General features: G+C 40.6%; 1 protein-coding gene across 1 annotated transcript; it reads right to left on the reverse strand.

Moving 5' to 3' along the window:
• Positions 1 to 1,721: 1,721 nt before the first annotated feature.
• AADAC (arylacetamide deacetylase) lies at positions 1,722 to 10,040 on the reverse strand. Its single transcript, XM_070945714.1, has 5 exons — positions 9,870 to 10,040; positions 6,511 to 6,733; positions 4,931 to 5,000; positions 3,570 to 3,741; positions 1,722 to 2,442 (listed from the first exon to the last, which is right to left on the reverse strand). The coding sequence occupies exons 1-5, from the start codon at positions 10,005 to 10,007 to the stop codon at positions 1,834 to 1,836; spliced, it is 1,212 nt and encodes a 403-aa protein (XP_070801815.1). The 5' UTR covers positions 10,008 to 10,040; the 3' UTR covers positions 1,722 to 1,833.
• Positions 10,041 to 23,478: the final 13,438 nt, after the last annotated feature.

Below are 23,478 nucleotides of genomic sequence, written 5' to 3' on the forward strand. Positions count from 1 at the left end.
TCAACCTGTTCTCCTTTTCTTTCTCATGTAATTGTTTTCCTATTATTAATTTAAAAAGAGGCAGTAAAATATATGTGTAAAAAGAGGAAAAAGTGTCAGCACAAGAGAGTTGCTGATTAAACAACAACCTTAAAAGGTGTGGGAGGAGAAGAGATGAGATGCTATACAAATTGAACAGAGAAGTGCAGCAGCAAAAAGACATGAGGTGTTTTTCCTTCAGAGGGAGTGGAAAGTGCAAAGAAACAAAAGTGTAGAGACACAGCAAGAAAAAGCACAACTTGGAAAGGTGAACGGGTTCTGCGTGTTAGCAGTAACAACACAGAAGAAAAAAATCACAGAGAAATTAAGACAGAACAAGTTCTGTAAGAGAAAAACATTGCTATGCATTAGTAACAGTGAATAGTATAGCAGTATAATAATAAAAGTGTAGAGACAATTGTAATAGTAATAAGGTAAAGGTTCACCTCGCACATATGTGCTAATCGTTCCCAACTGTAGAGGGAGGTGCTCATCACCATTTCAAAGCTGAAGAGCCAGCGCTGTCCGAAGACGTCTCCGTGGTCATGTGGCCGGCATGACTAAATGCCAAAGGCGCACGGAACACTGTTACCTTCCCACCAAAGTTGGTCCCTATTTTTCTAGTTGCATTGTTTACGTGCTTTTGAACTGCTAGGTTGGCAGAAGCTGGGACAAGTAATGGGAGCTCACCCCATTAAGCAGCACTAGGGATTCGAACCACTGAACTGCCAACCTTTCAATCGACAGCGTCTTAGCCACTGAGCCACCGTGTTCCTTTTGTAATAGTATATAATAGAAGTAGAATGCTGTATAGATATAATTGTAATAATATAGAATAATATATGATAATAATATAGAAAAAATAGCAATAGATAAGAATATGGAATAGAGGTAATAGGAAGGACACGTATATTTGTAAGACATCCAAAGTCCAGCACTTTTTTTTATCTCTCTTGAGTCTGGGTCAATCTAATTGAATATGGTTTAAAAAAGAATCTGTAACACATACCCAAGTCAAAAACCTGACCGAAATGGATCTAGATAATCTAGTTTCTCTACAGTGCTCTAGTTGCAGTCCCACCATTTTTGGATTGTCTCCCCTAAAAAGAGAAAATTGGAGACTGGTTAAATAAACTGGATCTAAGGAAGCCTCCTTAGGAACATATCTACCTAACTGTTCCAACAGCTCACCATGGGAGGTAGTATAGGATATGTACATTTGTGGCATAATATATCTCATAGAACATTTTTTCACAATCAACAAGCCAACTTGAATCCCAGATATTTATAGGCACTATCACACCTATTTCCTATGACACCGTCTATGCAAAATCCAATCAAGAAAAAAACAAGAGGTTTTATTCATGAAATGCTACTCAAGAACTTACAATGGTCTACAGCCAGATATTCACGCTGGTCACTTCCCAAAAAGGAACAAGTTATCTGAAAAAGCTCACTGGAACACATTTTGCTGATGGCAAAAGAGTATAGAAATAAATCATGACTTTTAAAGCAATACTAAATAACATCAAGACACAAGCCTATAATTTCACACATGAAATGGTCAAAAGCTTTATTTTTCATTTTAAATTATTAATCATTTAATAGTTATACAAGTCCCCCACATATTCTACCAAGCTTCTCATACTTATTCAAACAGCAGGAAACAAGAGATTCTATATTAAATATATTAACTTCAGAATTACAGTGTCAAATTTATTGACCAAAAAGATAATGTCCCTGAAAAAAATAATATAAATCGAATGAAACCGAATGAATCCATGGCAACCATCTTCAGGTGGTATATATGTGTTTTCACAGGTTCTTATTTAGCCATTCAATGTAGTTGTTAGCCATTCTCTGTCCTATATTTGGGGCAAAAGGGCCTGTAAGAAATGTTATAACACCATGAACAGCATTGTCAACATGTTCATGTGTTACTTGAACTCCTGCTTTCCTAAGACGGGAAACATAAATGATTCCATCATCCCTCAAGACATCATATTGACAAGTGATGACATATGTAAGTGGTAAGCCCCGAAGCTTGATGTCCTCAATTAAAAGTGGTGTCATCCTTGGATCCAGTAAATCTGGATATTTGTGTCCAATTTTGAAATTTCTATGTGATGGGTCAGTATAAACATGGCCTTTTTTAAATCTTTCAGGTAGCCAGTTACTCCAGTTTACAAATTTAAACAAATGGTTGAACTCTGCATGAACATGTTGATTGGTCTCCAAAGCGTTGAAAAAAGACTCATCTGATGTAATATATTCACTTAAGAATCTGATTAATAATGTTTTAGGCAGAATTGGCATGTTTTTATTATCCTGATAGGATGGCAATTCCAGATCAATAGTCTGAAGACCAGGGTAAAATAAAGCTTGAATCTTGAATTTAGCTTTGACCTCAGGGTCATCTAGAAGCTAGGGAAAAAAAATATTTATTAGAAATATTGTTCCTATGAAAAATGGACTATTTAATATGTTTCGTATTTTGTAATGTAAGCAAAACATCCATTAAAATTTCAAAGCTTATACATTTTCTATCTCTTTTATTCAAAATTGAAGGGGGGAAAACCCTAACTGATATGTTTTTTACAGTATTTGTAATCTGCCAATTTTCTATCGTAATGACTTTTGAGGAAAATTGCAAATAAAATACTGGAAGATATCTTATTACACTTGCTATCCAAAGATATATTGAGAACTTCAGTATGTTCCAACCTTATTCATCAATGACTATAATTTAACTATTCTTCATGTCTCAAAGAGACATGAATTTGTCTCTTTGATGGTATTGTTGAGCGTGCTTTATTCTTGAAATTGGGCTGAAGTTACATTTTTCACAATGAAATAACCATTGACAAGGTGCTATCTAATGGATTTCCTCCTGAATCAGTTGTCTTCTTGGGTTTCGTTGCAACCATGGTAGATGGCCTGCATGCTACTTCTCGCTCTGAGGCAATCAACAAACTAAAAATCTAGGACTTTCTTTTAAAATGGTAGATACCCAGTTTTACCCATGTAATGTGAAAAGTCCCAGCAGTTGCCATGATTGTTAATTGCTGCAGCTAGTTCTTATTTATACCTCAAGGCAGTGGTGGGTTGCTCCCAGTTCAGTCCGGTTCTTGCGAACCGGTAGTAATGGTGGTGGGAGGCTCTGCCCACCTGCCCTGACATCACACTGACAATCTGCACATGGGCAGAAGCTTATGTGCATGCACGTTCCCGTTGTGAAGCAGTAGTAAAAGTAAGTGGAACCCACCCCTGCCCCAAGATATTAGGTTGAAGGATGATTTCAGATAGCTGGGATTCAATTAACGTATATAAATTTAATAAAAACAAACAAAAACAAAACATGCTAGAATATGGCCCTCCATTTTGGACTCCTTAGAAGATGCTGAATCTTTCAGGGTAATTAAAAATTATGATTTCCTACTCTTAGGTATCCAGTGTGAAAAGCCCCAAGGTAACTAGTATCAGGATAACAGAGGATAATGACATGCATAATTCCATTTTAGATTTATTACTTTCAAATGGGTAATTCTTACCTGCTGGGTTACAGCTGCAGCTAAATTACCTCCTGCGCTGTCTCCTGCAATGCCAATTCGGCTTGCGTCTACATTGTATTTCTCCAGGATGCTGCTTTGTAGAAAGTATTTTGCTACTGAGTACACATCTTCAAATGCAACTGGGAACCGATATTTTGGAGCTAGTCTATAACTTTTTGGAATTGATTAAAAAAGACAATAACAGAAATATATAAATTCCTTGTCTTTGTAAAGCAAAATTAATTTATCACTACATTTACACTATTGATACTAGATTTAAAAAGGTGATTTTCTTCGATATAGAATTTGCTTAATTTTTTTGAATTCCTGACTTATTTGTGTGCTGAATGATCAATAAAATTTCTTTCCCTTTTACCGACTAATTGTAATCTTGTCTATTTTGTCAATAGAATAATTACACTTCATTAAGTTATATGCAGTGGTGAAATCCAATTTTTTTACTACCGGTTCTGTGGGCATGGCTTGGTGGGCATGGTGGCTTGGTGGGCATGGTATGGCCTGGTAGGCATGGCTTGGTGACTGTGGCAGGGGAAAGATACTGCAAAGTCTCCATTCCCTGTTTGCCGGTTCTTTGAACTACTCAAAATTTCTGCTATCGGTTCTCTAGAACCTGTCAGAACCTGCTGGATTCCACCCCAGTTATATGGAATAATTTGAGGCAGAATAATCTTTAACTTTGAAAAATACCATTAGCTTTTTTTTTTTAAAGCAGCTGCTAAGCAAGGCTGATGTAATAATCTGTGGAAATACCCTTAAGAAAGAGAAGGAAGAACCACAGCCCACAGATAAGAGACATCTCAGCTCACAAAAGGAATGGGATGTGGAAAGTATCTCAGAAGGACCATGCTGGTTCCTTTGAAAGTAAAGGCAACAGGAAAAAAATGTGAAATTCTGTTACTATAACCTTGCAATAAAGGTAGTATTACTACTCATAGTGTTGGTTCTTGTCTGGATTACCACAAAAGGCTGACAATTGGGATCGTTATATTTTTATATTGTGAAATGCAGATTTTAGTCAGTTGAAATGATCTGTGCATTTCAGTTTATGTATTTAAATATTATTATACCATCTTCCAATCATATTCTGTTTGTTTACACTTTGCAAAAAGTGTAAAAGACAGCAAATGTAAAACTACATTAGTTATCCATTATAAATATGAAATAATACTTATAGCACAGCATATGCAAGGAAGTATAATTGAGCAACCAATAACAATATACAGTATATGGGGCTTCAATGTGCCATTGCTAATACTAATCACTAATTAATATTTTGTTTCTAGAAAAAGATTAGGAAAAGATTAATGAACAAAAATGTCTACTTCAAACACCATTCTTACTCGACTGACACCACAACAGCATTTAGTCTTTCTGATGTCCATCTTGATAAGAGGTCATAGGATTTCATGGCTGTGAAAAATAAGTGGCAAAGCATGTTTTATTACTCTTGCAATACCAATACACAGTACATGCTTCAAAAACAATATGAAACAAGGGCTTTAGATTACCAGAAGAGTGAGCCTAGCACATCACCATAGAAACCTAAGAAACATCAAGCTCCTTTTATGAATAGCAGAAATATTCCTGCCTCATGTTCATGTGAGGTCTGAAGTCCTAAACCTACACAATTCTAACAAACTGCTTTCTGTTTCTTTTGGGAAGGACTTTCTGGGAACGTTCCATGAATCTCTAATCCAATGTTTTCCAATCTTGGCAACTTCAAGATTTGTGGATGCCAGTTCCCAAAATTGGCTACTGGCTGAAGAATTCTGGGAGTGGAAATTAATTTTGGGAGCATTATAAAATTAGTGAGTCAGAGATAAATGGCTCTAATCTTTACTGTTCAGTGATTCAGTGATTGGAATGATACTGCTCCTGCTGAGGCTGTCAAAAAAGACTACCAAAGTAGAGAAGCAAGTAGTCAACAGGATGTGAAGATCTTTTTAAATGGGTTTTGAACATTCCCATCTTTAAATTGGAGTAGGAATACATTTTCACTGATTAAGCACAGTTTTGGTGTGCCTGGGTATGTCTTCCTTCATCTTTGTGAAGCTCAATGCTCTATCCGATTTGAAAGAAGTGGGATTTTTTGTTGCTGTTTCTAATGGGAAACTAACATGTTACCATATGGCAGTGATGGCTAACCTTTTTGCCATCATGTGCCAGGAAGGGGGGGGAGGTTTGTACATGTGCCCACACCCATAATTCTATGCGCTCCACCCTGCGCATGCGTGCCCAACCCCACTCCCCCCAATGGCCCGATAGGCCCATTTTTCTTTGTCACCTGGCTCCAGGTCCTCTCTATGCATCTGGGGAGGGCGAAAACAACCTTTCTCACCACCCCCCAGGCCCTCCAGAGGCAGGAAACAGCCTGTTTTCCTACTTCTGGTGGGCCCAAAAGGCCTGAAAATCTGGTGGCCGGTGCGCACATGTGCACCAGAGCTGAGCTGGCATGCCCACTGATATGGGTACGTGGGCCACCGGTGGCACACGTGACATAGGTTCACCATCACGGCCATATGGTAACAGCCTCCTTTATGTTTGAGAACCCTTCTTGGTCCTACATCCCATAAATATCTTTAGAAAATAAAAATAATGGGATGGCAGCAACTTAGTACTTTGTTTTCCCCTACCGCTCAGATTACATTGTAAATTAAAATTGGCAAGCAGATAAACTGGCGAGAGCTAGAGAGGTTGGGAGGAGCAACCTCATCAATTTACCTTTTGACAATTGTGAATCTTGCAATTCTAGCGATTTTAAATCGAGAGGCACAGATGATCATTGGAAATACCAGTTCGCCTGAACTGGTAGTTTTTATCACCGCTAGTTATACCTCAATGAAAGCCCTGGGACATCAGAATAAATAGATACAGTTTTTATTTGAGACCCACATTAGTAGAATAAAATACTTGTGCTTACTTGCTGATCCTACACACCATCCACCTCCATGAATGAAAATCATTGCTCTTTTCAAGACATCTGACTGCTTTGTAGGAATGTAAAGACGTACTGGAACATGGCCAAATTTTGTGTCTGTTACAATAACTTTTTCATCAGATGTAGGTGGTGTATATGTAGCAATTGTGTACAGGTTCATAACATCCATATAGTGTCCAAGACCCAACTTCTCTACAATCGTGGCCTGAAAAACAAAAGAAATGTTAACATCCTTTTTTTTTTTTTTTTGCTTCAGAGAAAGACCAGCATCTGTTGCCTTGGAAATACGCCATGAGATACTCCAAGGACATTCTGAAAGGAATTCATGGTTACAAAGTCCATCATTTCAGGTACCTGCAGATACTAGAAACACAGCAAGCAAGACACTTTGTAAAGGAAGAGAAAACAGGGCGGTAATAAAGTAATAAAGCCATAAGAGAGAAAAGGAAGTATTAAAAGACATAAATAATAATAGAGAATATGAAATATGAAATGAAGACCACAATTGTCAGAACAGAGAAAAATTAAAAGTTAAAAGCTAACTATAAAAATTGTAATTATATACAAATATAATAAGATAGAGAAGGAATTAAAAATATAACTGTTCAGTGCTTCATGGTCTAATGACTACAGGGAGGGCAGTAGGATGTAGATAGAATATAAATAATTTACTCTAGTATACTGATTTGCCATTCCTTTCTCTATTCTTTGTCTAAGAAATTGCTAATGTTTTTGACTATTCCCATGATAGGATATTGTTAACTAGGTGCTACCATTTCCCTCTCCTAATAATGTATTTTCATTGCAAATGTATGTCTTTTCTATTATAATAATAAAACCTGTTTTACTAATCCTGGTTTAGGACAGGTTTCCACACTTAGGAATGCTGGCTGAATACCATAGCTCAAGTCCTGCTATACAGCATTTTCTACAAGGGCTCAATTTATAGCCCTTTACCCAGTGGTGGGATGAACTGGCTGAATCCCACCACTGTCTTTACCTAATAAAATATCTGGGAAATAGTGATCTTTTTCAAGTGCAACAATTGTTATCAGATCAGTGTGAAGTAGTTTCTCTGAATGTGGCCAAATTCCACTATGCTGTATGTAAAATTAGGCAAATTGCCTACTGTTAATCCAGCACCAATCCAATATATTATTCTGTCTGCCTTTATTTTTATTTTTTTACGATTATTGTTGTTGTTTTTAATGCTCATCTATGACCATAATAAAAATCGATTGAATACTTAGCAATGCTGACATAGAACATTTGGACCTCCAAGAATTATTACAGTAGTAGTAAAAAAAAAAAAAATGAATACCACCACTGCTCTATTCCCACCTAGTCTCACTTTGCATTGTATCTTTCTTCCCTGTTCTGCCAAATGACTCTATTCTAGTTTTTGTCCTGGCTTCCTTTTATGTCTTTTTTCATGATCTCCTGCAACATGGCAGGCATTTCAGGTGAAGGAGAAATGCTCATCTGAGAGGTACAGTAGTTTGGCCTAGTAAAATGGCTTCAGTTAGTACTTTAAAAGCACTGACCTGGTCAGAAAAAAGCACAAATAAAAATTATTATGAAAAATATTCATAAAATCATCTGCTACAATGTCTTACCTGTCAATGACTATTTCAGCTTCAAACACAACAATACACGAGCACACAATAGATACAAACTTAAAGTGAACCGCTCCAAACTCGATTGCAGAAAATATGATTTCAGCAACAGAGTGGTCAATGCCTGGAATACACTATCTGTCTCTGTGGTGTCATTCCAAAACCCGCAAAAATTTAACCTTAGACTGTCTACTGTTGACCTCACCCCATTCCTAAGAGGTCTGTAAGTGTGCCTACCGTGACAGTCCTAATGTTTCCTCTATTTGTATCTATTTTATGTATTCAATTCATGCTTACTCTTATATATACGTACCTGACAAATAAATAAATAAAATAAAAATAAAAATGTAGGAAAAGACTGCAGTATCCTTTCCCTGCCATGCCCACCAAGCCAAGTTGAATAAAGCAGAAGTGAAATCTCAAGAAAGATTGTAAAAAAAATGGAAGAAGCCCTGCAGGACTAATGATTACTAATACTATATCTGCTACTATTAGATTAGGCAAAGAGGGTAGGCCCAAGGGGAGGGTATTGTTGCTATGGGATATCATTATTTGACTACACTTGAAACTTTACTCTATAAATTGCACTTGCAAAACAGATAGAACTTTGTATTCTCTTTCAAGCAATTAGAATAAACTTAGCTCAAATCAGAGAGTGGGTTCTCCGGTCGCTGAAAAGGGTAAGGTACTTGTTTTCTTTCTCTTTGCAAACACCCACAAACACATGCAATCCCAGTGAAGATTTTTGCACACCTCAAAGGAAACTCAGAAAGCTGGTCATGAGCACTGAGTCTATTAAACAATGAGTGTTTACTTTAAGATTTCCCTATTTGGGATGACTTGTGGAGGGTAATGAAATGCAAGTATGAGTTTCCCTTTCTGTATGCAGGCACAAAATAAAATAAACAGACAAAATACCTTACATGCATTACCAATTAAGCACTGCAAGCTGAAAATAATGAGGCGGTGAGAAAAAAAAAATACAAGAATTTAATCAGTTCAGCAAACAGATACATAAGATAAGATGTGAAAGTTCTTTCTTTCTTTCTTTCTTTCTTTCTTTCTTTCTTTCTTTCTTTCTTTCTTTCTTTCTTTCTTTCTTTCTTTCTTTCTTTCTTTCTTTCTTCCTTCCTTCCTTCCTTCCTTCTTTCCTTCCTTCCTTCCTCTAGCATTTTCCTGCAAGTGCAGAATCTGTTTTTTTCTGGATCAACCAAGAATTGATCCATTTAGTTACAGCAGGAATTGATCACACAGCTGGCTTTCATGCCTAAGGTTGGTCTAAAATTTAGCCTTCAGGTTTCTAGCCTTGTGCCTTAACCACTAGACCAAACTGGCTCTCTTGAGTGTCTGAAATATACATTATATCCAATATAAAAAAAAAGTCATCCTGCTCAGAGTCTTATGTTCTGGAAGAAAATGTTTTGTAAAAGGATAGGTTTCTAAAATATAGAGAGGAAGTTGCTCTTGTTTTTATTATACTTTTAATATATGAGATAATTATATCCAGAAAAGGTGTAAAAAAAATACATAAATTCTATCTCTTTCCCCTCCCGTCCCAATAATATTCAATATCTGCTTTCAGTATGACGAGTCATTTTACATATACTTCATGTTCTTCATTCTTGGTTGTTGTTTTCTACGGCATTATCTTATTTCCCTAAAAGCACAACTTTCACCTTCAAGCATTCTCCGGTCTAAGCACAGGAAATAAATATCTCAACTTACCGCATGTATTAGGCTTCTAAAGCAAGCATCTAAAAGCATCAGCTTCCAGGGTTCTTCCACATTCTCTGGTAAAGGCCTGTAGATGTAGTAGGCTATCAAAGTTGAAGCTACCAGAAGGTAGAAGAATTTTCCTCCCATGTTTTCCTCCGTCTACTTTATTCAACTCTTGCTTTCACTGACTAATCTCAGGATGAGACATAAGTTTTCCAAGGATCTTGCCCAATAATCACAGACACGATAGGATTTGAGTTCAATGTATTTATTTACTCCATTTCTTTCTTTTTAGGTACTCATTTGGAACTGGTCCTGGACTTCTGTGCACAGCCTTATATATGGAGGAGGTGGAGTCAAGGTAAGGAGGGGTTATGGGAAGGGCTAAGTGAGGGAGGAGGGGTCAGTGGGTCAGTCTATGCAATGGTGTATACACAGTGAGGCATTTACTCGTAACAAATCCCCCTCTAAATGCCTAACATTCGGGGTTGATTCTGTACCCGGCATGGTCACCCCTAGTTTTGATGTGAGATATGTGTGTTGCTTGTTTCGTAATGGTTTCGTTAGAATGTCCGCGACTTGCTCAGAGGTTTCACAAAATACGGCCCTAATGAAACCTACATTTGATAACTGCCTGACATGCTTATGCTTGATGTCGATATGTCTGGACCTCTGACCCACTGCTTCTGCGTTGGAGATGTCTATGGCTGCTTTATTGTCCTCGTGGATAGTTATAGGGTAAGCCGGTTCAGTCCATATTTCAGAAAGCAGGTCATCAAACCACACTAAATTGTTAGCTGCCTTTGATAGGCAGATGTACTCTGCTTCTGCCGTGGATGTGGCAACCAGGTTCTGTTTGCCGGTATACCAGTGTACCGGGCAGTTATTGATGAAGAACACGTAACCTGATGTGCTTTTCCTGCTCTTGGTATCACCTGCCCAGTCAGCGTCCGCATAGCAGGTCAGCGCCGGTTCTTTGGATTTGGATGGTTCCAGGCATAGGTACGTGTCTATGCTATGTTTCAGGTACCTGATTACTCGCTTCACCCCTTCCCAGTGGTATACCTTGGGTTCACTGACATGTCTGGATAATAAATTAACAGCTAAGCTGATATCGGGCCTTGTCCAATTGGCAATATACAGGAGGGATCCAATGACAGATCTATACAAGGTGTTGTCCTTAAATGACTCCCCCTCTTCGTGCATATGTTTCAAGAAGTCTGTTTGCATGGGGGTTTCGCATGGCTTAGCGTCCCTCATGTTGCATCTATGTATAAGTTCTAATATTTTCTCCTTTTGAGAAACCTTGAACCCGTTCTCTGTTTTCTCGATTTGTACTCCTAGATACTTATTGACTTTCCCTAGGGTCTTGAGTGTGAATTGTTTCCCCAGTTCTCTGGCGAATTTATCGCAATTTTGCTTGTGCTGCCCCATGTATAGGATGTCATCTACGTAAACGAGTGCGTATTCAACCGATGTGCCCTCCCTCTTGGCGAAGAGGCAGAGGTCTGCTGATGTGGCGGTAAAACCCATGTCTCTGAGTGTTTTGGCTAGGCATTCATACCATCTTTTCTCGGACTGTCTTAAACCATACAAACTTTTGTTTAGTAGCCAAGTGACTCCCTCTTTCGCGCCTTTCCCTGGGGGTGCCCTGACATATATTTCTTTGTCTAACTTCGCATGGAGGTATGCGGTTTGAACGTCAAATTGGTAGACTTCTACGCCTAAGATAGATGCAACTACTAGGGTGCTTTTGACACTTTCCGCCCTAATTGTGGTGAGTAGGTATCCGTGTAGTCGTCTGGATACCTTTGGGCGAACCCCTGAGCTACGAGTCTAGCCTTGTAGAGGGCCTTGTTGTCTTCGAGTTCCTTGATTTTGAAAACCCACTTCGTGCCTATGAGTGTCTTATCGGCTGGGACCTTAGAGGGGGTGTATACGTTCAGTTCGCACAGGCTAGCCATCTCCCTTTCCATAGCTTGCTCCCACTTATCTCTCTCTACCTGCGGCAGGCTAATGATTTCTTCGTATGAGTTGGGTGTTGTTCTATTTGGGTGAATGGACATGACATAATCTTCAAATCTCTTGGGCATTTTGTTTCTGTTGGGTCTGATAGGTCTCATGGGTTTTGTGTCGGTGTCGTGCATGTATTTGGCCTCCTTCTCTGTGACCGTGTCTACCTTGATGATGGGGTGGTCTTCCTTCCACCCCTTGGTGGCTACCTCATGGTGTCTTGGTCTTTGTCTATTTTGTGTATTTGCTTCTAATGTGATGGGTTTGCTTTTGTCCCTTGATTCGTTTGTGTCTTCCTGTCTGATGAGTGTCTCGTTGAGGTGTATCTTAGACCAGTTGGCGTTCTCGTGGAACACCGCTGTTCTGGATACGATGAACCTGTTGTCCCTGTCAATGAATCTATAGCCTTTTGTGCCTGGTTCATACCCCATGAACCTTAATCTCCTGGAGACCTTGTCTCCTTTTCGCCTCAGTTGCCTGGGGATGTGCACATCCACCGTGACTCCAAATATGTGCAGGTGCGCAATCTTTGGTTTTCGGTCGTACATCACCTCATAAGGTGTTTTCCCTATTACGCTAGACCAGAGTCTGTTCAGTGTATAATTTGAGTAGTTGAGAGCTTCCGCCCAGAATGGCTGTCCTAACCCCGCATCCTCTAGGGCGCATCTCATCATTGTTTGTAGGACTCCATTCCTCTTCTCTACGACTCCATTTTGGAACGCGGAAAAGGGAGAAGTCTTGTAGTGTATTATCCCGTGCACCTTTGACCAGTTCGAGAATTCCCTCGATAAGAACTCAGACCCCCTATCTGTCATTATTTGCCTTATCTTTGTGTTGTGTTGCGTTTCCACTCTCTTATAAAACTCTTTAAATTTTTGGAATACCTCGTCTTTATGATTAATGGTATACACAAAGCCATAGCGGCTGTAGTCGTCTACTATTGTCAGAAAATATCTCCTTTTGTATTTTATAGAGGGCTTCATGGGGCCCACAATGTCCATATGTACCAGGTGGAAGATAGAATTGGTGGTACGGGTGGCTTTTCTAGGTCTGGGTTTGGTTTTTAACTTAGATGATTTACATACAGAACACTCTAAGTAGTTTTTGCAGTTTTTTATTTTCAAATCACTGGTACATTCTGTCATTTTTTGGATGACTGGGAAGCTGGCATGGCCCAATTTTCTATGTAGCAAATGGGCGCAGTCATCGTGAATGGGTTTGCCTATTAACAATTTCCCTCTGTGTCGTGTTGCCTTCTGTGGGGTCGTCTTCCCTGCCCCCCTCTGCCTCAACATGTGTTTTGACTTTATTCTCAGTGTTTTCTAGTTGGGCGATAACTTGGGTCTGGTTATTCTTTTTAGGGTGGAGGTATGTTAGCCCTCCATTAATGACTATTTTGCCGATGCTTTCCCTGTCTCTGGTCAGGTAGGCTTCTCCCTCTTTGAAGGTGGTCTCTATGCCCATGTCCTTGCTCAGTTTAAGCGGTGCTAAAATGTTGTGGGGTATTTCGGGTATGAGTAATACCCCCTCTACTTTGCCTATTCCGCTTATGAACGTGTTTCCTCTCCCTGTCACTAGGACCTTGTTTTGATTGGCCACCTTAATGTGGTAGTTTTCCTCTGTGAATGAGGTCAGTATCTTTATGCCATGAGTTGTGTGGTTGGTGGCTCCCGAGTCGATGACCCATGTTTCTCCTTCTCTGGTTTGTGAGTGTGTGTGTATGTTCTCCCCGATCCCATACATGGACCCTGGTCGGCTCTCCCTAGAGCTGTCCCTACTTCCCCTTCTGTTCCTTGGGTCGGGGGAGTCTCTGCGCCTGTATCTGTTGTCTGATGGGGATCTATCGGGGAGCCCCGGCTTCCTGCCTTCCCTTTCCCTTTGGTAGGTGTGGTCCCTTCCCCTTGAGTTTTTTGGGCAATCCCATTTGTAGTGGTTTTTTGTGCCACAAGTGAAGCATTCTGGGTAGTCTAGGTTCCTGGTTTGGAACTCAACTTTCTTAGTTGGCCTGCTGTCCCTGTGGCTGATGGAGCGGTCCCTCCTTAAGCTATCTTCTGCTATTATCCTATTTGTCAGTGACTCGAGTGTGAGGTGGCCTAAGCCTATGCTATCCAGCTGCATTATAAAATTGTCCCAGCTGGAATCCAGGGAGTTGATGACAATGCTCTTCATGCTTTCTTCGGATATATCCTCCCCCCTTTGTATCAGTTCAGTTCTTGTGGCATTCAGGTTCAGTATATGTTCACCCATGGGAGTCCCTGCTTTATGCCTGGCAGAGTGGAATTCCCTGGATATCCTTGCTGTGGTGGCAGCGCTTTTACTATAGAACAGATTAAATATTCTCTGCTGTATCTCAGACACAGTCAGATAATGGCTTAGGCTGGGGTATACACCTGGTGGGATACTTGCTATAATTAAATAGTAAGCCCTGTGATGCAAGCAATCTGTTTCTAAAGTCCAAGGTTTTGTGGGGGGGTCATCAACTAAAAACAGTAGATCCTCTTTTAAAAATAAAATCTGGAGTTGGTGATTCCACTGCATGAGGTTTGATCCATCTAATTTAAGAGTGGGAAAGTTAGCTGGTAAATTCCCTGAGTTGTGTGATGAATTACTCACAGTCTGTTGCTGCCCATGGTGTCTCAGGTGAGGGAACTCACAATATGGCTTGGGTATGCAGTTTGCAGCTCTGTACAGACTTGGATTTATGTTCTCTCCTTCTCTTCTTGCAGGAGCCGACTGAGCATGTGCGAAGGCCATTTCGCATCTGTAGCTGATGGGAGAGTAGCTGGCTGTTGCTGCTCTTAGGCCTCGGCCTAGGCCTCCAGTTGGGGGTCCCATCTCACTCCTGGGGTGTCCGGCTTCATCTCTGGAGGCAGGCATCCATCGCTGGGCATCCGGATCCATGCAGGAGGCTGGAGAGAGTCGAGGAGGTGAGGCGGTCGTAAGTCGAGGACTTCTGGGGTTCTGCGGCGTGGCGGCTGCGGTGGGTCCCGATCCTTGATTGCTGGTCCCTGGGCACGTGAGTAGGCCGGGCGGAGGCTGCATGGGGGTTGAGTAGCTGGTGTGGCCTCTTCCCCTCGGGCCTCTTATGCTTGGTGCTGCGGGTGCTGGGTTCGAGTCCTGCCATCTGCATGATTCAAGCGTAGTTGGTGCCCTGCGGTTGTCTTCGTGGGGGTTGGTCATCGTGTGGAGTATCTGGGGATGTGTGCTATCATCGATGCCCCCCCCGTAAGCCCCTCGGTTCACGGGGGTGTCTCTGAGGTGTGTGGCTGGCATGAAGGGGTTGCATGCAGGGCCTATCGCGGCTGCTGGGGCCCCGGGTGTCTTTCTGGCTTTGAGCTCGGGAGGCGAGCTCCAGATGCCTTGGTGTGTCCCTTCTGGGGTGCCTTTGGTTGTTCCCCCATTTGTTCTGGGGTTTCTTTCATTTGGCGCCATTGGATTTGAATCCTGGCTCCCTATTGGTCGGTGGCCATCCCAAGATGGCCGCCGGGAGCATGGCGCGAAAATGGAACCGTTTGGGTCTTGGGTCTCTGCCAGGGGGTATCTCTGTCTTACCGGTCTGGCAGCCTCGTGGTCTTGCTCCTGGGGGCTCATCGCTGCTCCCTGGTAATCTAAAAGGTCCCAGAGCTTCGCAATGAGTTCATACTTGCTTATGGAGGCGTCTATCATTTTCTGTATTATGTCCTTTAGTTCATCTCTCTCGGGTGATCTGTCTCTGGCGTGCCTGGCTGCACTTTCTTTTGGCCTCATGCTTCTGTTTGTTTGGTCCAGTTCCTCCATCTCCAAGGCAGTTGGGATTCTGGCGGTGGCACCTTCAGGTTCCCCCAGCTCTGCCATCAGCCTGGTGGTGGACCTTGTGTTCATCCTTCCTTCCATTTCCGATTTTGGTTCTGTTTATTGGGCATAACTGTCCTCTGCTACCATATTGAGAAGTAAGTTTTCCAAAGATCTTGCCCAATAATTACAGACACGATAGGCTTTGAGTTCAATGTATTTATTTACTCCATTTCTTTCTCTTTAGGTACTCATTTGGAACTGGTCCTGGACTTCTGTGCACAGCCTTATATATGGAGGAGGTGGAGTCAAGGTAAGGAGGGGTTATGGGAAGGGCTAAGTGAGGGAGGAGGGGTCAGTGGGTCAGTCTATGCAATGGTGTATACACAGTTAGGCATTTACTCGTAACACAGGAGGATTGCAATACTGACAAGTCAGCTGATCAAGCATTTCATTTGATCTCAAAAGAAAAGTTAGTGCTAGAAGCACTTTGTTAAATTACCCAATTAGATGGGTCCGCCCCAGGCACCTGATGGATCCTGATAGGTTCCAGACGGAGCTTGGGCCAATTCCTGATGATCTAGCACACGACTCGGCCAAGGACCTGGTAGCTGCCTGGGATCGGGTGGCTGGTGGGGCCTTGGATCGAGTCATGCTTTGCGGCCTCTGACCCGGTGTCAATCCCTCGCGGCTCCTTGGTTTACCGAGGAGCTGAGGGAGATGAAACGCCGGAAAAGACGCCTAGAGAGCGGTTGGAGGGCCAGTCGCGGTGAATCTGACCGAACACTGGTAAGGTCGCATATTAAGACCTATCTAGTGGTGATAAAGACGGCAAAGTTTAATTACTTTTCCGCCTCTATTGCGTCATCAGGGAATCGTCTGGCTGCCCTGTTCAGGGTAACCCGCTCCCTGCTCCATCCGGGAGCGCGGGAGGATCCCTTGGAAGGCAAGGCGGAGGATTTCGGACAATATCTGTATGACAAAATCGCTCAGATCCGGGGGGACTTGGACTCTGACTGGGTAGATCAGGGCAGGGTGACGAGGAATAGTCTTGAGAATGTTATCTGGGAGGAGTTTGATGCTGTGACTCCCGATGATGTGGACAGGATTTTGGGGAGACTTAGTGCAGCCACATGTTTACTGGACCCATGTCCCTCCTGGTTGGTACTGGCCTCCCGGGAGGTTACACGAGGCTGGCTCCAGGGTGTTATCAACGCTTCGTTGAGTGAGGTTCACTTCCCCGCGGCCTTGAAAGAGGCGATGGTGAGGCCTCTCCTCAAGAAGCCGTCCCTGGATCCGGCAATATTGGCCAACTATCGTCCTGTCTCCAACCTTCGCTTTCTGGCGAAGGTTGTTGAGAGTGTGGTCGCGCGACAGTTTCCGCAATTCCTGGAGGAAACATCCTATCTGGATCCATTCCAGTCGGGTTTCAGGCCTGGGCACAGCACAGAAACGGCATTGGTCGCGTTGGTTGATGATCTCTGGAGGACTCGGGACAGGGGTTGCTCCTCTATTCTGGTCCTGTTAGATATCTCAGCGGCTTTTGATACCATCGACCATGGTATCATGCTGCACCGGTTGGAAGAGTTGGGGATGGGGGGCACCGTGTTACGGTGGTTCTCCTCCTTTCTCTCTGACCGGTCGCAGTTTTTACTTGGCTGTTCACCGCCCTGAGTCCTCAGGAGAAGGGCGGTATACAAATTCAAAATAAAATAAAAATAAAATAAAAAAATAAATATTCACCAACCTTCGCTTGATAAAACATATTTTGCTTTGGTGATTACAGGGTGAGACAGTTCTTGATTATTAAAAACCTTTGTTTTTTCAGGAAAACTGTTTCTATATTAAAATCTTTAAGGATTGCAACACATTTTCTTCACTTTGCCCTGGAAATTGCCTTTGAATTGCAGAACTGAAATTATAAATTGCAAAGTTGCTGGAGAAAAAATACAATTGCTGCATTTACAGAAGAGAAATGCATAGAAAAATTATGAGATTCAGATTAATAAAATAAAGATGCCATCACACTGAGCAGTTTTCTTGGTTACAAAAGTGATTAGTTACTGCCTTCTTCTAGGCTGTTCTCTTGCCTTTAATAAATAATATTTAATATTTAATTAAAACATTACTTATTAAAATAAATTAATTATTCAAATATATTTAATAATATGTTTTAGGATATCCTCTGCATTCTGCTAACTAAGCAAGACTAGTTAAGAGCAAATGTACTTTGGTTGAATGATGATGATGATTCAAAGTTATGTGAAATCACCAGTAATAGTTCTTTAGCTGGTGTTGATCTTTATTCTTATTGACTTCTTCCCAAGAACCTAGGAAGTCAATATGTACTGGCATAGTATATGCATCAATTCAAGCAAAGTGCTTTTTGTGACTGACATAAATTTTGTCAGATGTACAGATTTTCTAAGTGCCACCCAAGGCTTTCTGGTATAGCACTTTAAAAAACCCACATATTAATAAAATTTGATTGAATCTTGATCAACATTATTACTAGTTTGCCCAACTGCCTGTCACTCTGTTTACATATTGGTTAAAATATTATAAACAAGAAAACAGCAAAAGATAAAAATGAAGGATAAAGATGCCAAGAATGACAAAACCCAATGAAAACAAAGAAATCTCTAAAGGAGATTCAGTGATCCTTCCCAAAGAGTCAAATCCTCAAAGACTTTTGAAACCCTAGTAGAATGGGATAAACCTGAGGGTGAATCTGAACTCTGAACATTGCTACAGAGAAGGCAGAATTCTGGATTCTGGAAATATGGCGTTGTTTGGTCGAAGGAACCTGCCAGACAGGATTGGGCAGTTTCTATGGGAGACAAGTAGTCTCCTCCTCTATGATAGGTAAGGCTTTGAATCACACTAGGAAACAAGATGATAATTAGCTGATAATTAGTGCAGCTCACAAGGGAGGGGTGTTACATGGGCATACTGAGGCATGTCTATACTGCTGCATTCTGGACTAGTTGAATCTTGCCAGTAATCTTGGCAAGATTTGCTAGTTGGCAACTCTAAATTGGCAACTCCAGCATCTCAACCAACAAATGCTCTGTCTTACACATTGGCAAAAAAACCTAGAGCACCAAATACAAGCTGGGTGGATACGACCTTGTAGACGACCTTCACTGTCAAGGACCTTGGAGTACTCATCTCAAACGATCTAAGCACCAGAGCTCACTGTAACAGCATTGCCAAAAAGGCATTAAGAGTTGTTAACCTAATATTGTGAAGCTTCTTCTCCAGTAACATTGTACTGCAAACTAGGGCATACAAAACCTTTGCTAGACCAATTCTCGAATACATCTTGTCTGCCTGGAATCCACACTGTATATCAGACATTAATAGTCCAGAGGTATTTCACGAGGCGAGTACTCAACTCCTCTGCTCACAACAGAATACCTTATGCCACCAGGCTTAAAATTTTGGGCTTGGACAACCTAGAACTATGCTGTCTATGGTCTGACCTAAGTGTAGTACACAAAATTATCTGCTACAATGTCCTACCTGTCAACGACTACTTCAGCTTCAACCGCAATAATACACCAGCACACAATAGATACAAACTCAAGGTAAACTGCTCCAAACTCGATTGCAGAAAATACTACTTCAGCAACAGAGTGGTCAATGCCTGGAATGCACTGCCTGACTCTGTTGTTACATCCTCAAACCCCCATAACTTTAATCTTAAACTGTCCACTGTTGACCTCACCCCATTCCTAAGAAGTCTGTAAGGGGTGTGCATAAGCACACCAGCATGCCTACCGTCCCTGTCCCCATTTATTTGTCCCTATTTCCTGTGTTCATATCCATGTTTATACTTATACCTGTTATCTCATACATGTTTGACAAACTAACTAAATAAATAAAATAAATAAATCTTGCCAGTAGTCTTCAAGAGCAGCCTCATTGCAGTAGAAGGAATATGAGTGATTGTATGAAGTATCCCCTAATCTAGGAAAGGGTGCAACTAGCACACCAAATGAAGTCTACAAAGGCTTTTCTGGCCAAGTCTAGGACAACTTATCACGGATAACTCACTGCGACCAACTCATTGTGGGACAACTCACCCATGGGACAATCCAATGCTCTATTAATCATTTTGTTCAGTTACTTATCATTGATGACCACATTTTTGTTGAAATTATTGTAACCTGTGTATATGAATTGACTTTCTTTATTTTTTCATTATTGGCCACTGTTCTGTTGAAATTAATTTAACCATGGCTGCCATCTGCTCCTTAAGCAGAAGCTTTGAGTGCAGGGAGATCCTGAAATTGCACAACACCCTTGGATGGGTTAACTGATTTCTCTGTTCCTCACCAATTAAAAACACAACTGCAACCAAACATACACATGCACACACAGAAAGGTAAGAATTATTTTTTTTCCTCATGTATTTCAAATAAATAACTTAACAAAGAAGAATTTAAACATAGGCCAGATTATTTTGTTCTTCTTTGATCAAAAGCTTTTTAATAAAAGCATAATGAGAAAACATAAAATACAGACAAATTAAAGCAGATATTTGTGGAGAGTTCTTTGCTGACAGCAGTTTTGATGCCTTGAAAACCTGGTTATAAAGTAACTTCCTACCTTGACAGTGACATTCTTCGGTTGTTTGTTCATGCCAGCTATATTAGCAGAAAACATTGAGCTATAGTGAACTTTACTCAGTTAACCCAATTTTCAGTTTAGCTGGATTATTTATAAAAGGACAAATTCAGTTGGAAAGGGCTTTTTGTTTGTGACTGGTAATTAAAATAGAAAAAAAAATCTTGACAACTTGTCCAATCCAGTGCTTTTTTTTTTTTTTTTGAAGAGGCAGGTTGCATGGTATGCTGACAGTTACTGATTACAGTATATGCAATTAATGCAATTTCCTGCATTTGCACAACACTTTAAAAATTAACCACTAAGTTTGGATTTGCATAATGTAGTTCCTAATTATTCATTCTAAATATTCCTTAATTAAATAAGGTGTCAGTACACAATATTGGTATGCTCCTTTCAAGAAGAAAATTTTGAGCCATTGACATCTCTGTATTTCATTTTTAATTGTGGCTTCATAGATTAAAATTAAAAGATTTCCTTAAATTGGTAAATGAGAGGACTTTCTTCCAAGGAAACTCCACAGACATTCAAAAAGAACTCATAACCAAAATAGTAAGAATACCTGCTGATAATGATCCCATGAATTGTGGGAGTAATGGTTAAATGAAAGTGTTGTGTTTGTTTGTTTGTTTTTTCGAAAAGGGCAGATTAATTAGTGAGAAATGAAATAATGTTAGCAAGCTCATTTCTTTTTGGCAATGAATCATAAAGGAAAATGTTAAAATTAAATATGCAGATTGGTTTTTTCTAAAGCTTGAAGGCTGTGACTGAAGTATATACCACCTGCTGAACCACAGAGCAATTTGAATATATTGTACCCCCAATCTTAACATTCCCGAAACCCACACAGATCAAAAGGATCTGGTGGTCTTCCAGTGAGTTTTGGGATGAAAGCCATTGATTTCAAAATGTGTACATTTGCTGTATAGCCAGACAGCTGATAAATAAAACATTAATCTTACTGATATTTGCCTTGGGTTGATGCTGTTGCCCTGGCTGATATCTCTTTATGAAAAAGAAAGTTTAATACTCTACCTTTAAAAAAAATAGATATACCCAATTGAAGAAAAGCTGCTGAAATGCACTAAGACACAAACATGTATCTGCAGGTGTTGGAAGAATTTATAATGGGAAATGCTTCCTTTGTACTCAAAAATTCTAAAAATTTATTATCCCTAATTTAATAAAAAATCTCTCTCAACCACCAAGAGGCAGCATACTATCAGAAATAACCAGTTGTCCTACTTCATTAAATAGTCTGTCAACAACCTTGATAGTTTTAGATAGCTGGCTAAATCCCTGAACATAGAAGCTACCCTTGAACAGCAGTGGCTGTGCGGAAGAAAAGAATGAAATATGAACATCTTCCCCCAAGTTGTAATAGGAAATTTTTAAGGGTAGCAGGAAACAATCAAACACACACACAGATTTCTAGATGCAATGAATAGTTAGAGGGGAAGTGGTATAAAGTTTTTGATTTTATTTTATTGTTTTCTTCCAAAACAAAGAAAGCAAGGAAAACCTTGCTTTGGAAGAAAATTGGGCAATAAAATCTCAATTTTATTCAAACTCAATCTCAATTTTACTCAGTCTTTAATTTTAGATGGTATATCTATTGTTCCTTTATTGAACTTCTTTTCTTTTCAGTGTAGTGGTCCATCAGTTTTATTCTATGCTAAGGTATGTTGGTTCTTAATGAAGTCTACAATTATAAATAAAGCTCATTTAATGACCACTTCTTCAGCAACAGTTTGAAATTACAACAGTGCTGAATGAATGGCACTTATGGCTGGTCCTAAAGTTTTGGCTGTTCCAGCACTCCCTAGGTGACAATCACCATTTGCAACCTTCCTGCTATCTTCCTACAAACAAAGCCAAATCGTTGCTTACACTCTGCCATGCTCAGCAGCAGCTATCCCAGCTATGGGGGACTCTCATAGCTGTTCCCCCTATGTCTTGGCATTTGAACTCTGACAACAATTCAGAACGTCTAGATCTCTAGATTGACTAGCAGATATTCCTGTGTTTCTCAGCAAAAAAGGCAAGGGTTTTTACCTTCTTTTGATCTTGCTCCTAAGAATATGCAAGATCACTCATTCGGGAGTGGACTGTTTATTTGATTTTTATCTCACCTTTAATATTTTATAAGTAACTTCAGCTTTCCATCTTTCATGCCTAAGGTGGGAATAGAATTCACAGTCTCTTGGTTTCTAGACCAACATCTTAATCAGTACCTTAAATGTCCAGAAAAGCCTACAATCTTCCATTCCCTTTCATGTCCAGAACAGCACAAACCACCTCCAGTTCAGAGGATTTACTTCTGGAAGCTGTGAGGAACAGCATAGTCCAGTAATGGCAAACCTTTTCAGCACCAAGTGCCCAAACCAGAATGTTGCTTGTCGATCAGAAAGGTTGGCAGTTCAGGGGTTTGAATTCCTAGTACAGGTCTCCTGCATGAGCAGGGGGTTGGAATAGATGACTTCCAAGGTTCCTTCCAACTCTGTTACTGTTACATTTGTGTGTGTGCGTGCCAGAACCCCGGAAACTTGAAGGCCACCCAGTCTTCTGGTTTCCAGTGCGTCTATCCGCACCAGCCAATTGATCTTCAGGTTCCCGGGGCTCCAGCACACCGGAAACTAAAAGAGCAACTGGCGACAGCACGCATACCCACAGAGAGGGCTCTGCATGCCACCTCTGGCACGCGGGCCATAGGTTTGCCATCACAGGCATAGTCTCTATAAGGAACAGCATAATCCAGAGAAGGTTGCGATAGGATGTCTAACAGATCCTGTGAACATGGACACCAAAGCATAACCATTTTAGAAGGAAGCAGAGCTGTTACAGAAAAGCTTCCCTGACACCAGGGAAGAGGGAAAAAGCTGAGAAACTTGGAATAATCCTATCCATTAGTTACAATAGGGATTAATTAAAATGGATTAACTTTGGCAAGCTTTCAAAATTCTGTTACCTTATACTACCAGCAATACAGACAAGATTCTGCTATTGTAACTCTATAAGAAGAGTAGTTTTAGCATTCATCGCTTCGGTTTCCAAATCTGTTCTGTCTTAAAGAATTGACATCAATCTTGCAAGTCTGCAAGTACCCCTCGCCTCCATTGCCTTTATTTATAAGAGAACTTGGGAAGGTCAAATCTGCAACATTTTCTCAAATGATGTTTTTGTTTCAGACTTAGATTTCTTG

This window comes from Pituophis catenifer, unplaced genomic scaffold (assembly GCF_029215685.1).
Source record: "Pituophis catenifer annectens isolate HBS135680 unplaced genomic scaffold, rPitCat1.0.hap2 SCAF_6, whole genome shotgun sequence".
Taxonomy (NCBI): Eukaryota; Metazoa; Chordata; class Lepidosauria; order Squamata; family Colubridae; genus Pituophis; species Pituophis catenifer.

Bases quoted from the DNA above. Each gene is read 5' to 3' on its own strand.
- AADAC (XM_070945714.1), bottom strand. From the start codon at position 10,007: ATGGGAGGAAAATTCTTCTACCTTCTGGTAGCTTCAACTTTGATAGCC. The intron at 5,001-6,510 runs GTAAGCACAAGT...TATTTTTCACAG, and splicing joins ATGGTGTGTAGGATCAGCAA to CCATGAAATCCTATGACCTC. The intron at 3,742-4,930 runs GTAAGAATGGTG...AATTCCAAAAAG, and splicing joins GCTGTTGTGGTGTCAGTCGA to TTATAGACTAGCTCCAAAAT.